This window comes from Pongo abelii, chromosome 10 (genome assembly GCF_028885655.2).
Source record: "Pongo abelii isolate AG06213 chromosome 10, NHGRI_mPonAbe1-v2.0_pri, whole genome shotgun sequence".
Lineage (NCBI taxonomy): Eukaryota > Metazoa > Chordata > Mammalia > Primates > Hominidae > Pongo > Pongo abelii.
Window position 1 is genome coordinate 121728863 of NC_071995.2, and position 16436 is coordinate 121745298.

General features: G+C 51.3%; 1 protein-coding gene across 3 annotated transcripts in view; it reads right to left on the minus strand.

The window, feature by feature from the left end:
- Positions 1-2180: 2180 nt before the first annotated feature.
- VPS37B (VPS37B subunit of ESCRT-I) overlaps positions 2181-16436 on the minus strand; it is a 30496-nt gene continuing 16240 nt past the window's right edge. For 2 of the 3 annotated variants that reach the window (XM_002823913.4, XM_054528376.2), the window contains exons 2-4: positions 7733-7904; positions 5312-5394; positions 2181-4467 (exon numbers count right to left, since the gene is read on the minus strand). In XM_002823913.4, coding sequence (XP_002823959.3) covers positions 3976-4467; positions 5312-5394; positions 7733-7904 — 747 coding nt within the window. In that variant the 3' untranslated portion in view covers positions 2181-3975. Of the gene's footprint in view, positions 4468-5311; positions 5395-7732; positions 7905-8829; positions 15066-16436 lie in introns of those variants that run through there. The other variant, XM_054528377.2, reaches the window with a different exon arrangement.

Sequence of the window (16436 nt, forward strand, 5' to 3'; positions counted from 1 at the left end):
CCTAGGCCCTGGCCAGGCGCTGGGGTGGGGACCTATTCGTGTCTGCATTTAATGCTAGAGTACTTGGGACTGCAGAAAAGCTCAGCAGGGCTGTCACTGGCTGTGTGTGTCTGCCTTCCATCTCTGGGAGGATTTATGGGCCTCAGGGCCCTCCTTTTACACAGGAGGCCAAGAGCCAGCTGCCTCCACAGAGGCCACCTGCACTCCCAGCCTCGATGCCCACAGCTTCCCTGGGGCTCCCAGCAGTTGCTGACCCCCTCAGTGTGTCTGAGACCATGCCTGACAGTTGCTAAGTTAAGGTGGGTACCCTGACTCCCGGCTGGCTTGGACTTGAGCCATGGCCACACACAGCCTTTGCACTTACCGGAAACCTGGAAGGGTGAACGTCCCTGGGTGTGTGGCAGCCTCACAAGCACCCACTTTACCCAGGAGCACATGCCAGAGGGAAGGCTGAGGTGGGGGCGCTCACCTGTACTACCCCTGCCAAGATCACTGGCATTTATGGAGAAACAGCACAGGGTGGGTCAGGGGAGAGAAAAGGCCCCTTGGCTGGCTCCTGTATGGCCTCAGACAAGCCTCCCACCTGTGCCCAGGTCTCCTGGAGGATGAAGTGAGGCCTCAGCTGGGGCTGCGTGGCCAGGGTGCTTGTGCCAGGTGGTTAGGGTGAAAGGGCCTTGCAAACTGACCACGAGGGCTAAGACAGACCCCGTGCCTGGCTCTTGTTCACACGGCAAAATGGCTTCGGAAAACACCAACGGAACTGATTCTCCACCAGATACAAACGAAAATCGACAGGCATTGACAACACTTAACTAATCATTCTTCAGTCCTCAATGACCAAACTTTGAGATGGAATCTTGCTGTCACCTAGGCGGCAATACAGTGGTGTGCGTTGGCTCACTACAACCTCCTCCCGGGTTCAAGAAATTCTGCCTCAGCCTCCCGAGCAGCTGGGATTACAGGCGTGCACCACCATGCCTGGCTAATTTTTGTATTTTTAGTAGAGATGGGGGCTTTGCCATGTTGGCCAGGCTGGTCTCGAACTCCTGATCTCAAGTGATCCGCCCCTCTCAGCCTCCCAAAGTGCTGGGATTACAGGCCACTGTGCCTGGCCGAAACCTTTAATTGAAAAGGCTGCCTCAAGTGTGGGGCTAGAAAGCAGGAGCTTGGGGTCTGGTCCTGTTCCCCCACCCTCTTGGACCTATCACTGCCTCTCCCTGGTCCTCCTTGTGAACGGAACACACAGCGGGAGGAGAGGCTCCCACAGGCAAGGTTCAGGAGCCACAAGACTCTGTGAAGTCCAGCATCCTCCCTGGACTGGACAACAGATTTGGCTATAAGCTTTCTGGCAGCCACTGGGAAGAAAGAAACTATCAGACACTTTATAAGGCTAATTGGCTTCTCAGGAAATGCTTCCCTCTTCCTCACAGAAAAACCACAGAAATTTCTCCTGCACATTCTCATAGAACAATGATGTGCCAGGAATGGCAGCTATTAGAGGAGACAGCAACAGGTGAGCTTGCTCTCATCTCAGTTCCTCAAGTCCCTCGCAGGGGCATTGTTACGCAGATACACAGCTCAGCCGGGGTGGTGAGGACGCAGGCACAGGGCTCAGCCGGGGCGGCGGGCACAGGGCAGTTCTGTAGCTCTGCAAGGAGGCAGAGTTTGCAGGGTCCCCTCCTCTCAGCCTAGAGAAGGAAGCAGCACCCACTGGGCTTTGAAGTGGGCAGAGGCAACCGCCTTCTTGAAACACCTGCTGGCAAGTCCCCAAAGCAAAACATCAGAGCCACTGGTTTTCCCACTAAAAACCAACACAGAAAATCCTAACAAGTACCACCATTCACACAGCACGTGGCGGCAACCTCACGGACAGAGAGCAGGCACAGTCTGAGCCCTGAGGTCACCCTCAGTCCCCTACTTGGACACAGTGGCTGTGATCCTGAAGACACGCTCTTAGACACAGAACATGCTCTGTCCGTGACTGCTGTTTATGAGACTCTGGTGACCAAGAGGGTAAGAGGCCCCGCCTGTGCCAGGGGCCCTGGACAGGCAGAGATTTTGTCTTCAGCTTCAAAAAACAGATGTCCCAGCCAGCTTCCCTGCTGGAACTTTGATCACTGATGTTTCAGAACCAGACATCATGAACATCCACGTCCTCAAGTAAATAAGTGACAGGCCTGTTACTAATAATTCTCTATTTATTAAAAAGGGTCCTACAGCTTTACAGCCACAGCACCGGACACGGCCCTGAACAGCGATGGCGAGCCTGGCCAGGGGCCGCTTTGCAACTTCGATGCCAAGCTCACGTTTGGCTGCGACCGTGGCCAGGCTGTGGCATCCCCGACAGCGGCCGGTGGCAGAGGTATGGGGACGGGTGGCACCGCTCACTCGAGAATCACAGAACATGGCAAGCCTGCCTGACTGGCATGGCAGTGAATCGTCCTGTACAGCTTCATTTCCTTTAAGAAAACAGTTACAGTAGAGTTCAAGTCCGAGAGCAGGAATGTACGGTCACTGAGGACAAAAGGCAGTGGCCTGGCCGGTGGCCCAGTGGGACAGACCCCGCTTCAGTTCTGCCTTCTGTCACCCTGGCGGCTAGGCACAGGTCAGGGCCCTGGATGCCTGACAAGTGACAGGGGAGTGGCAGGCCAGAAGGTCCACTGGTAAGCACCTCGGCCTTTTCGGTCAACAGGTGCCACTGTCCCCTGCTGGGCCCTGGGCCTTCAGCACACATGGCACGTGAAGATGAGGTCCCACAGGGGTGGGGGGAAGAGCAGGTGCAGATGGTCGGAGTGCAGCCCCGTCCCTCAATCCCATGGGGTGGGCTTTCGCCAAACCCCTAACGCTTCCCACCCTGAGGCCCAGCCACCAGCCAGTCAGGGGCAGAGGATATTGGCTAAGGGTAGCCTGGGTCAAGGTGGCCGGACGTCTTGACCACCTGTAACAGGGCAATGAACTTGGACAAGCCCTTCAGAGAAAGCAGAGCCGGGGCCTTACCCAGCCCCTAGCAGGTGTGAGTCCTGGCACCTGGGGAAGCTAAGGCACAGCACGGACACCCGAGGGGGGCACCGTGCACTGCTTGCACAAAAGGAAATTGCATCCACTTCATCGGCATTTCAATCTGCTCAAGACAGTATCTGCATTTTTTATAAAATTTCCCTGAATGGTCTTGGGAGTGTCAAAAAAGTTTTTTCAATATAAAACAGGAAAATCACACACGTAGTAAAAATATTGGGGGATTATTTCTTCATAGAAACCTTCAGGGCCGGCTCCAGGCAGGAGGGAGAGGAGGAGCTGGGGGACACAATTTGCTGTGCAAAGTCCCACTCGTGCGCTCCCCTCCCACACCGGTGGCCGTTCTCCGGCCTCTGGACTCGGCGGTGGGCCCAGTGCAAACTTTGCTTGTGGCTCTGAAGCAAGAGCAGCAGCCAGGTCAGGTGGTGACTATGGTGACCTCTCCCCAACAGATTCTGTGAGCAACAACGCAGCCGCAGGTGGCAGCCCGGCCACGGCGCTCTTCCAGGCCGGCCAGCGCCAACCCGCCCTCACCAGGGCTGCAGTGGCCGGTGGGTGAGACACATAGGACTGTCTTTCGAAAATAAAATAAGTATCATGAACCATGCTCATTAAATAAAACTGCAATGGAAGGACCACGATTCTAAGTGGGACTGGGGGAGAGGCCTATTTCTTCCCAAACATGAGTTCATCAACGCTAAGATACTTAGAAATCACACGGAGAATGCAAACCGATGCAACGCACAGGTGTCAGGCTGCAACCCGGCACACACAACTGCCTTGTTGCCCAAAGCCTGGGCTCCTACTACTCACCACTGACCTACAGTTCTAAAATCAGACGGACACGCTGGCCCAGGGCCCCAGAGCCCTTGGCACAGAGCGGACCTCCAGCCTCCTTCCCGTGAGCAGAGCACAACACGCCAGGCGGAAGAAGTCTCCCGGGAAGGACCGCGCCGGCGCTCACTGGAGGATGAAACCCGGCTGGTGTGGAGGAAGCCGAGGCGGGGGTCTCTGGGGGAGAGGTGGCGGATATGGGGACACGAACTGCGAAGAGAATCCTTGCTGAGTGGGGAGGCCCACGCGGGGGGGCAGGGGCGGGCACTGTAATCCTGGGTACGGCACGGCCTGTCCCGAGCTCATGGCCGCAGTAAACGGGGTGGCTAAGCGTCCTGCAGGCACCGGGGGTGGTGGGGGGGGGATGCGCCGAGGTGCAACGGCGGGGGGCCCACTGGCCTCTGGGGCAGGGTAGGGAAGGGGGGCAGTAGGTGCCAGTTCGGGCAGCCTGGGCGGCAGCGGGGCCAGGGCCTGCGGGAGTCTCTGCCCCTTTAGCACCATCTCCTGGAGCTTCTCGATTTTCACCCGTCGCATGTGGGCCAGTTTCCGTTTGCTCTGATAGACGTCAATGAAGGAATCCAGAGGAAGTTCTCCATCCAGAAACTTCTCTGCCATGTTCTGAAAGAGGCAGAAACCTGGTTACAGGGACAACCAGATGGGGAGGATGCTCCCTTCACGGGTCTAGGCACAAGGAGAGGCAACGCCCAGTTGCTTCCGACACTGCCCCTCCCTGTAACCACCCAGAGGGCCTCGCTCCTGCTCCAGATCCCAGAGGTCATGGGCTCAGGCTTCAGCATGGGCTGCCACTAGGTGGAGAGGATGACAGCCCTGCTGCGCACCCCACCACCAGTGTGACAGGCGGAGGAGCTGACTCCTGGGTCCCAGGCCCCTCTCGAGCCCGCTGGAGTCCAACACCTCCTTGCTTCCACGCGGCTGCACCCTGACTGACAGACTCGACCTGGGTGGGTAAGCAAGACAGAAACACCTGTGCCCACCGGGGCCACCCAGGTCTTCAGAGTTCATCAAACCCAGCCCTATCTTGGCAAGACCCTGCCGGCCCCAGCCTGCGACAACTGCGCACCATTCGACCTTGACTCATTTCCTTATCGCCTGGCGAGGCTCAAGGCTCTAATGCGCAGCTGGACGTGTCCCAGAAGCTCCGTAGCCCCCAGCTGGCCCTTGAACCACGGCACGTGGTAATTCGCCACTGGCCCCAAGGGCTGGAGTTCACAGGGTGGCACGCATGCCCTCTCTTGGCCCTCACTCACCCTGCTGCTCCCTGGACCCCTGCCTGGCACTTTCCCCAGCACACAGGCCAGGCTGCCTGCTGGCATACAGCCCGCACACCTGGGAGGCACCACCTCCTAGCCGTGGCGGTGTGGCACTCACGGTCCCTGGAGGCAGTGGGCCCACTGACTGCCCAAAGCGCCCCAAGGATTCCACCAAGGCTGGTTGGCTTTACCTCAGTGTCTTCCTCAATCTTGGCCCCTTCTGCCTGAAGAAGTGCTAACAGGGTCTCCAAGGAAGCGCTGCTAGACTGTCTGTCTGGAAAAGAAGCAAGAGGCACGACAAGAGTGAGAGGCGTCCAGGTAAAGCCCTTCATGATGCCGTCCACACAGACCACGGCTGGATTGCACCTTCCTTTCCAGGAAGCTGAATGTGAAAGGCTTGAAAACCTACAGGGGAAACAAGTGCACCAAGCCAGTACCCAGGGGCCAACATCCCATGTCAGAGCAACCTGTGTCACCAGCTGCTTCTACAGCCAGCTGTTTTCAAATATGGGACAGTGACATTCTCATCATGCCACTTTGTATTTCCTTTATGTTTTGAGTGGTAACTTACATCGAGTATACACATCTTAAGTGTATAAGTCAAATTTCCACGTGTTTAACCCCCAACCACCACCCCCGAGATCCAGACACAGAACGTTTCCACTGGGCGCCCTCACGCCCACTGCACCCGCCAGATAACCCCTACGCTGGCCTCCACCACCACAGAGGAGGTCCGCCTGGTCTTGACTCCACATCCTGGAATCAGAGAGTACAGGATACACTCTGCTGGCTTCTTCCACTCAGCACCGCGTCTCTGAGACCCTGCTCAGGTCTGTGAATCAGTTCATTTCTTTCCAATGCTATGTAGTGTTCCACTGTGTAAACAGACTTTATGTACCCATCACTCTGTAGACGGACATTTTTATTGTTTCCAAATTTTATTCTAAGGTAATAAAGATACAACATTCTTGTACCTGTCTTCTGAGAGACATTAATGTCCACTTCTGTTGGGTATACACCCAGGAGCAGAGCTGCTGAGCTGCAGCACATACACACTTTTCATTTTAGCAGGTGCTACCCAACAACCTTCCCCAGGTGAAACGAGAAAAGGAGGCGGCTGTGACGGTGCAGCCTACAAGGCCCAGATGACCCACGGACACTCCTACCAGCAAGATGCACGGCACCTCACCAGCACTTGTTACTGCCGGTCTTTTTACTTTTCGTCATTCTGGTTTGGGTGTGTGATCGTAAATTTTTACTGAAGTTAATGGAGAAAATGACAAGATGATAGCAAGTAGTGACAGACATCACTGTAAACCTCACTGCAGAAGGTGATCTTTAACCCAAATTCTTTTAAGGGATGGGGTCTCTGTCACCCAGGCTGGAGTACGGTAATGCAATCACAGTTCACTGTGGCTTCAGCCTTCAGAGTAGGTGGGACTATAGGCGAGCACCACCACCCCCGGCTTATTTCATTTCTTTTGTGGAGACATAGTCTCGCTCTGTCGCCCAGGCTGGAGTACAGGGCTGCAATCATGGCTCACTGCAGCTTCAATCTCCAAGGCTCAAGCGATCCTCCTTCCTTCGTCTCCCAAGTAGCTAGGACCATAGGCGTGTGCCACCACCCCCAGCTCCGACTTTATCTAAATGTCCCTTTGATAACTATCAAAAGCACTCAGGATGCTCAACAGTCTTTAATTCTGATGTCTCCTCCTAATGGCTGCAAATTAAAGTATGCCATTAAAATGAAGTGTTCCAGTGATGCGTATTTTTTTTTTTTTTACCATTAACAAACAGCATAAAACAAACGGGCAAACGGCATAAGACATCTGTTTAATATCATAATTCAGAAAGCTTTTTCTATGCTGTTTAGAGAAGGTAGGGTCTTGAATTTAAAAAGTGGTTAAGTCTCCTCTTCTAAACTGGTGACTGCTAAACTGGCTGGCTTCCTCCTCATCTCCAGCCCCTTTTCCGGTAACTGCCCCAAGGTACCCACGTTTCTGCCACCTGCTTCACGCTGCAGACCCTGGAGGTGCGTGTGGACCTGGGCTGACCTCAGCAGTCACTGCCACCAGTCAGGGCCACTGGGAGGAGGGGGCAGTCCTGCTATACACCCTGCCCTCTTGAACCGCAAGTGCAGAGAGGCTGCAGGTCTGGGGGCCCTCCATATTCCATACATAAACTAGTCCAATACAGTGGCTCACGTCTGTAATAGCAGCACTTTGTGAGGCAAAGGCAGGAGGATGGCTTGAGTTCAAGACCAGCCTGGGCAACATAGCAAGACAACCTCTCTACAAAAAAATGAAAAACTAGCCTGCTTGGGGTAGTGCACACCTGTGGTCCCAGCTACTCAGGAGGCTGAGGCAGGAGGATCACCTGAGCCCAGGAGGTTGCGCTGAGCCATGGTTGCGCCACTGCACTCCAGTCTGAGAGACAGAGCAAGACCCCGTCTCTAAAAATAAATAAATAATATACATAAGCTATTTCTTCACTGCAGTAGAGTCGCTATCTTAACCTGAAATTTTTCCATAATATTTCTTTCCTGGTAGGGCAATAGCTTGAAAATGTGTCCTTCTCTCTTTATTCTCGAATGATCACCCTTAAAAAGTTACCTAATTTGGTCTTCTTTATCTGATAGGCTTCAAAGAGAACCTGGAGTTCCTGGTATTTCTGGGTCAAGCGTGCCTTCAACGTGTCCAGCTGGGGCTGGTACCGAAGGTTTCCTTCTGCTAGGCTCCGGTTGCTGGCAAGTGTCATTTCTTTGTTAAGCTGAACATTCTGTGTCTGCAGGGAACACACAAGATGATGAGAACCAAAAGTATATCAGCTCCTAAACCCCTGAGGTCCCCACGCACACCCCATGATCCCACTGCAGCTGCTGCCGCCTCACTGGTCTCCACAGCTGGCACCGCATGCCAGGCAGATGCTACCGACCCAGAGCCAAGCCCCCTGGTTTCTCATTTGGAGCTGCTGCCCGTCGTAAAGAATGAGGCCGACTTCCTTCCGGCACGTTTCCAGGACAGGCTTTGTCCTGTGACTCCATGCAGAGCCTTCCCTGCCACGGCTGCGCTGTGACTTGAATTCCTTACTACGGCCATTGTGCTTGCAGAAGTAAACAGCTGTAAAGATTTTAGAATCTGATTTTTTTCAAAACAAGTTTCTGCTGCTCCAGAGGAAGTTAAGGAATCACTTATCAGCAGGAGACCAGTTGGCATGATGTCAATTCAGGCTTCATAAGCCGGCTGAGAGGTCCAACCAGCAAGCTGAAGAGACCCTGGGAAGGAACTGTGTTCCAGCCACCGGGGTTCCTCTGTCTCTCCACGCCCGCCCCAGCTCTTCTGAGCCTTCCAGCTCCTAGCTGTTGGTGGGTGAGCAAAGCCAACCAAAAGCTGGGGGAAGAAGGGAGACATATTTTGCCCATCGGGGATTTCATTTTGTCCTTTAAAGCAATGACAGGCTACCCTGGTAAGTAGAGAAGAAGCCACATGCCCAGAACTTAGGGGAGAAAGACAAGAGTAGAAGGTCTGAGAAAAAAAGGCAAAACGCTCCTAGCAAAACTTAGCCAAAGTTTAAACAAAAAACACAAATGCGTGGGTACCCTACACTTCCCTTTTCACTCACTGGTGATCGGCTTCCTCTATCACAGCCCAACCGCCGCCACCTAACTTTCCTTCCACACTGTCAGTTTCAACAGCACGCGATTCCTTACCCAGTGTGTGTCCCTGTTTCTCTTTAAGCAGCTCTTCTTCAACCCCACCCCAGTCATCTCATTTTCCCCTTAATATTTTCTACCACCCCACCCAGGCTATTTTTGCTGCGACTTCCTTCCTCTTGGTAGCTCGAGTACAGATTCCTGGCCATGCTGCCTCTGCTCCCCACCCCCAGTCATACTCGTTGATTGCTGTCATGGTTCCTGGTGCGCTCACACAAGTGCACATGCACCACACACACAAGGAAGAGGCTCAGGGAATCAGAGAAACAAAGAAAGAAGCCCTTGGATCCATGCCTCAATCAGGAGATCCCTAACCCCAGCAGGAGGGCTCTTTTCAACAGACAGTGATCTGCATCTCCAGACCGATAGCTGCACCCAGGGCACTAAAGATCAGGCTCTGCTGAAAACCCGACAGGATTTAAATGACAATGAAAACCAAGCCTCTCTCCCAACTCTAAAGTAAAAGCTAGGAGTGTCCCCGAAATGTGGGTAGTAGAAATGCTTTCATCTCTTCTGATGCCTTTAGCAAAAAAGGAGAATCTTGGGACTGGAAAGACGCAGTGTCACTCGGGTTTCTGAGAAGCAGTGGGGCTCCCGTCACCCGCTTCCCCACCCACAGGGCAGCTCTCCATGGGCTTTCTATGCCAGGTCCTGCAGAAGCGCCTTTCCTTCCATTGTTAAGCCATTTAAAAGAACAAACAAAAACCGCTGTATGGCCACTCTGGAAAACAGGCACTTTTTAATAAAGCTGAATATGTAACTACCCTATGACCCAGAAATTGTACTCTTGGGCATTTATATCAGAGAAATGAAAACTTACATTCAACAAAAACCTGCCCAGGACTGTTGAGAGCAACGTTTATTTGTAACAACTAAAATCGAGACGCAGCCCAGGTGTCTTTTAACAGGTGAATGGTTAAACAAGCTGCAGGCCAGCCAGGCCACAACATACCACTCAGCAGCAAAAGGAAGAAACTTGACTGGCGGGACTGAGAACGCTCTAGGGAATCACACTGAATGAAAACAGCTAACCCCAAAGGGCCACTCACTCCACGACCCCATGCAGACAACACCCTTGAAATACAAAATCACAAAAACAGAGAACATATTAGCGGTGTGTGTGGGACTATAAAAGGCCGACATGACGGATTTGCACGGGGACGGAGCCGTCCTGATGTTCTGTGTCCTGGCAGTATCAGTGCCCCGATCCTGGTGCTGAGAGTGCGTTGAATTTCACCAGATGTTACCCAGGGGGCGGCTGGGAGAAGGGGACACAGGATCCCTCAGTATTCTTACAACTGCATGTGAGACTACGAGCATCTCAAAATAAAATTTAACCATAAATACAACCACCAACCACTGCTGAGATGGCTTTTTCCTGCTGGTCTCACCTGGCGGATGAGAAGGGCACGCTGTCCAGGCTGCATTCAGAGACAGGCCTCGCGCTCCTGCTCCCAGCCCCACAGTTGCATGTGTTCCATCACTCTCAATCAATTATTTGTTCAATAAACATTTACTGAGCGAGTATTATCTGCCACGCCTGGGGTTAGGCACAGGGAATTCTGAGAAACAGGAGTGCTCCCACCCTCAAATAAACTGAGTCAAGCATAAATGGAGCCAAACTCATCAGCCCTGATCTGTGAGGCCCCAAATGGCCTGGTCCCCACCATCCCTTCCCGGTCAGTTCTGAGAAAGGAGGTCCCTAACCATCCTGCCTACACCAGCAGCCACCCTCTGTCAGCGCCCACGTCTTTTGTGGCATCGTCACTGTCATCAGTGAAGATTAAATCTGTTGTCTCAATCACTGTCTGTCCCAACACTAAATACAGACAACACACTTGTCTTTGGCATCCCAAGCACTTTGCACACATCTGCCACTCAGTGAAGATCTGCTGAATGAATCAGAGAGCCCCCCACAACCCCAAAAAAGCCAAAATTCACTCAAAGCCAAGCCTGGCAAATCAGGGAGGTAACAAAACTGTGGAGGAAAAAAAGCGACCTAAATTTGTTGAGCACTAAGTGCCTCCAATCCTCGATGAAGCAGAGGCGCTCCCATCAGAAAGTCACTAGAGACTGAGTCTGAGGGAGGGTGTCACGCTGGACCTTAAAGTAATTGTCAAACAGAATTTCCTCAAAAGTCCTCAGTCAAGGTAGCACACAGCAAGTGCAGGTCTCCCACGCAACCACTTGAAAGACAGCTCAATGCAGCACCGACCGACATTCCAGCAGGCGGCCTAGACTACCCCACAGCAGTCTCAGCCTCGGCTGTGCCTTACGATCCCCGTTTACTGGGGAGTAGGGAGGCTGCTGTTACAAATCTCAATGTCCCGACCAACCCCCACCTGTCAAGCTCTTCAGGAGGGGCCAGGCATGGATGCTGCCTTCAAAGCTCCCTGTTGATATATACTGCTAAGCTGAAGACTTTTGCTTCAGTTTCACCATAAAAATGCATCTACAAAGAAAATCTTATTTCCGTAGGGTTTAAGTCAAGTCAAAATCACTTGTTCTACATATTAGAAAGTCCTAGAGGAGAAGAACACAAGGAAAGCGTGCACTATAATAAAAAGACAACTCACGTGTCCACATTTCTGGGGTCTGGGGAGAAAAGGCAATTTGTTTTGTATAGGACACACATAAGCCACCAGGCATCAAAAGAGGCCAAATAAAACTCCAACTGAGGCCGAGTGCGGTGGCTCACACCTGTAATCCCAGCACTTTGGGAGACTGAGGCAGGCGGATCACCTGAGGTTAGGAGTTCAAGACCAGCCTGACCAACATGGAGAGACTCCTTCTCTACAAAAAATACAAAATTAGCTGGGCATGGTGGCACATGCCTGTAATCCCAGCTACTCGGAGGCTGAGGCAGGAGAATCACTTGAACCTGGGAGGCAGAGGTTGTGGTGAGCCAAGATCGTGCCATTGCACTCCAGCCTGGGCAACAAGAGTGAAACTCCGTCTCAAAACAAAACAAAACAAAAACAAAAACAAAACTCCAACTGAGGACTGTTAAACTGGCAGTGATTTTTTTTATATCCTTTGGGTATTCAGATGTTTTTATATAAATACGATAACTTGTTTTAAAAATTGAGACAGAGTCGCTCTGTCACTGAGACTGGAATGCAGTGGCGTGATCTCAGCTCACTGCAGCGTCCGCCTGCCAGGTTCAAGCGATTCCCGTGCCTCAGCCTCTAGAGTAGCTGGGATTACAGGTGTGTACCACACCTGGCTAATTTTTTTTTTTTTTTTTTTTTTTTTGTATTTTTAGTAGAGACGAGGTTTTGCCACATTGGCCAGGCTGGTCTTGAACTCCTGACCTCAAGTAATCTCCCTGCCTCGGCCTCCCAAAGTTCTAGGATTACAAGCATGACCCACCACACCCAGACAAATACGGTAAATTCTAAGTGGCCACCCAGAGAATAGCCACAGCACCCTGCAGGATAATGGCAGTGGGGACAATGGCCAGGATGCAGGTGCTGAAGGTGGATGTCTTTTCTTAAGAATTGGATAAAACTTTTTAACACTCAAAACCTGCCCCAGAACACACCTTGGATGCTACAATCAATGTAGAAACTCTTTCCTCAATCTTTTCGTTGTTACGGTTGGAAAAAAAAAAAAAAAAGGGAGAGGAGAAACAACAGCTTTGTTCATTTGCAAAGCAAAGGCAAACTGGCCAGGACAGGCCCGGGAGGCCTCCACGGGCGCAGCACACACCACTCAGCAAGGCCCAGATGGCAGCCACTCTGGCCACATACACCCGGCTCTCCACCCCTCTTGGACTGATTCCAGCCTCAATGTCTGTGACCAAATCTGTACAGTAAATCTGAGAATGCTGAGAGGTATTTTAGGAACCATCAAACTAAAAAAAAAAAAAAAAATCTTAAGTTGCCACTGTCTTTGTTTCATGGTAGGCACCAACAGATACCTGAAATTGAAAACAGTGATGCCAACCTCTTAATCATTCTCATGATCCTTTTTGTTAACCATAGAAAAGTCTTTTCAGGAAATAATCTCTCTGTGGTAAAGAAACATCTTATAAATTTACTCAGTTTCACTTCAGTTTCCATTACTTCTCGTAAGTGAAGAAAAATGAGATGCCTGATTACAGCACTTGTAGTAGGACCTGGCTTGTCTAAACTTATTTCTGCCCACCTATCTGTGCATGAGCACAGAGAACTCTCTGGAAGCATGCTCACCCCAGGGTAACAGCAGCAGCCCGAGTGGTATGATTTTTTTACTTTCCACTTTCTACTTTTAACTATCACAGTGTTTGATTCATTAGAGCAAGCATGCATAACTTGGTAGAGAAAGCGTTTTTTTGTTTTAAGTTAAAAAAGTATCTTATATATACTTATCCAGGCAGAAATGTGGAGGTCTCTTTTTATCTCTTGGGATGCTTACATTAATATATGTAACTCTCTCAGAACACACAGTCTGGCTGGGCATGGTGGCTCGTACCTGTAATCCCAGCACTTTGGGAGGCCAAGGCGGGCGGATCACTTGAGGTCAGGAGTTCGAGACCAGCCTAGCCAAAATGATGAAACCCCACCTCTACTAAAAATACAAAAAAATTAGCCAGCTGCGGTGGCGGGTGCCTATAATCCCAGCTACTGGGGAGGCTGAGGCACGAGAGTTGCTTGAACCTGGGAGGCAGAGGTTGCAGTAGCTGAGATCGCACCACTGCACTTCAGCCTGGGCAACAGAGTAAGAATCCATCTCAGAAAGAGAAAAAAAACAAAACAAAACCACACACTATCTCAAATGCACATGTCATTATTTCTTTATTTGGGTTGGGGGAGTGTGGTAGAAAATAAAGTCAGCAAGAAAGAAAAGAGATCTACAGTCCCCTCTGCATATACCATGGCTGCTACAAAGGAGAGGCACGCAGGGGCAGAGACAGGGGCGGGAGACCGCCTGCAGCTCTGTGGCCAATGCTGGGTCAAGGGTGTAGGTTTCCCGTGGATGCTTTCCAGACCAGACACTTCTACAATGTGAAATTCTGATTCCAGCTGGCCAGTGTCTAGCTCCTCCATCTGTAATTATAATTGTGCCTTCCTAAACACAAAGGCAGACAAATCTGCCCACATTTCCAAGCTAAAACTTCTTCATGGAAAGATACTCATAGCAGTTCTTTTTTCCCCTTCACACTGTAATATAATACAACAACTAAGTAAGTGACATGACTGAATTCAATTAGCAAACTTGAACAAACAAATGGGAATCCTTAATAGCACCGGAAGTCCTTTAAATGCTCAAAATCCAGTGTGTACTTGGAATTTGGGCTGCGTTAGGATAAAAACAAAGTATGCCCGCACCTACAGCATTCTCAGAAGGCATAGTATTTATGCAAAGTAAATAAATCACATGTTATTTAACAAGCAATCTTTATTGTGATTTTTTTATTTTTTGAGACAGGGTCTTGTTCTATCGCCCAGGCTGAAATGCAGAGGTGCAATCATGGCTCACTGCAGCCTCGACCTCCTGAGCTCCAGCGATCCTCTCGCCTCAGCCTCCCAAAGTGTTGGGATTACAGGCTTGAGCCACTGCGCCCAGCCACAAGCAAGCATCTTGTTAAACAAGCATTAGGTCCAGGAATATAAAATGCTCTTCCCACCAAGACTGTTCACACTGGCTATTCAGCCTGGAACGCCCTCCTATCCAAATCTCTGCTGCAAACCCTACCGTAACCAAGGTCTTAGCAATGGAGCCTTTTCTAAACTTCCCCCAGCCCCACCAACGCCACACAGAGCTAGACCCTTAGTGGTGGGCATTCCCTGAGGCCCTGCTTGATTGAGATACAATTCACACCTCATTCAATACATCTACTGAAACCATTCCGCTCAAGGGTGTCTCATGTATTCACAGAGTACACCTCTGGCTTCACTGTATTCACACTGTATTCTTCTGTGCTTGTTTGTTCATCTATTCATACATCAAAAAAATTTTTTTCAGGCATCATCACGGGCTGGCTCTGGGAAGTACAGGCAATGGAGACAGAAAAGTGAACAGGAAGGTGAGGTTCCTGTCCTTAGGAGAGTGCAGCTACTAAATATGACAAACAGAATCATAAAATCTGTCCACTGCTAGACCGGGTGCGGTGGCTCACACCTGTAATCCCAGCACTTTGGGAGGCCGAGGCGGGTGGGTCACGAGGTCAAGAGATCAAGACCACCCCGGCCAACATGGTGAAACCCCATCTCTACTAAAAATACAAAAATTAGCCGGGCAGGGTGGTGCCCGCCTGTAGTCCCAGCTACTCAGGAGGCTGAGGCAAGAGAATCACTTGAACTCGGGAGGCAGAGGTTGCAGTGAGCCAAGATTGTGCCACTGCACTCCAGCCTGGTGACAGAGGGAGACTCCGTCTCAAAAAAAAAAAAAAAAACGAAAAACAAAACAAAAAACCTGTCCACTGCTGTGTCATGAAGGTGTTTTAAGTCTCCTGGGAGTGACAGGATGCTTGTGGTGTGCTGAATGGTGTGCCCCCCTCCCCCAAAGAGATGTGCCTACACCCTCATCTCTAGAACCTACATTTATTGGAAAAAAGGTCTTTGCAAATGTAATGAAGTATCTGGAAATGAGGCAATCATCTTTAATCATCTAGGTGGCCCTAATCCAATGACAAGAGTCCTTTTTTTTTTGAGGCAATCTGGCTCTGTCCCCCAGGTTGGAGTGCAGTGGGGCAATCTCGGCTCACTGCAACCTCCGCTCCCAGGTTCAAGCGATTCTCCTGCCTCAGATTCTCCTGCCTCAGCCTCCTGAGTAGCTGGGATTACAGGCGCACGCCACCACCCCCAGCTAATTTTTGTGTTTTCAGTAGAGACGGGGTTTCACCATGTTGGCCAGGCTGGTCTTGAACTCCTGGCCTCAAGTCATCTGCCCGCCTTGGCCTCCCAAAGTGTTGGAATTACAGGCGTGAGCCACGCTGCCCGGCCGACAAGAGTCCTTTTAAGAGACACATGGAGAAGACAGAGGCAGACGTGAAAGCCATGTGAAGACGGGGACAGCATGATGTAGTCACAAGCCCAGGACGCCAGCACATGTGAGAAGCTGGAAGCCGCAAAGAAGAGTCCTCCCCTAGAGCCTCCAGAGGGAACAGGGTACCCTGATTTCAGACTTCTGGCCTCCAGAGCTGTGACAGAATTAAGTTTCTGTTGCTGCAAGCTGCCCAGTTTGTGGTCATGTTACAGCAGCCACAGGACTAGTACAGTGCTGGAATCTTCCACCTGTTCTTGAAAACCACTGTCTATCCTGCTCTGTGCCCCAGCAGCCACCTGGCTGACCTATACCAACCCTTCACCGGGACACTCACCCTCAGGTTCTGGTTGGATTCAGCAATGAGGATCAACGGTAGGAGGAAGATGAAAAGGGACAGCGGAGATGGGGAGTGTTCCCCGGGTTGCCTCGCTGAGGTGGGGCTGCAGCTGGGCCAGGTCCTCCCACCCTCCCTTCCTCCAAGGCAGCCCTCTCCCCTGCCCCTCCCTCAGGCCTGAAGTGAGAAGTGCATGGCTGTTGCTAATCCTGCATCAGGCTTTGGGGGTCTCCACGCTGCCCTCTCCTTGTGGGGAATCCCTTTATTCAACTCCTTACCAATCCCTCATGCTGACTGT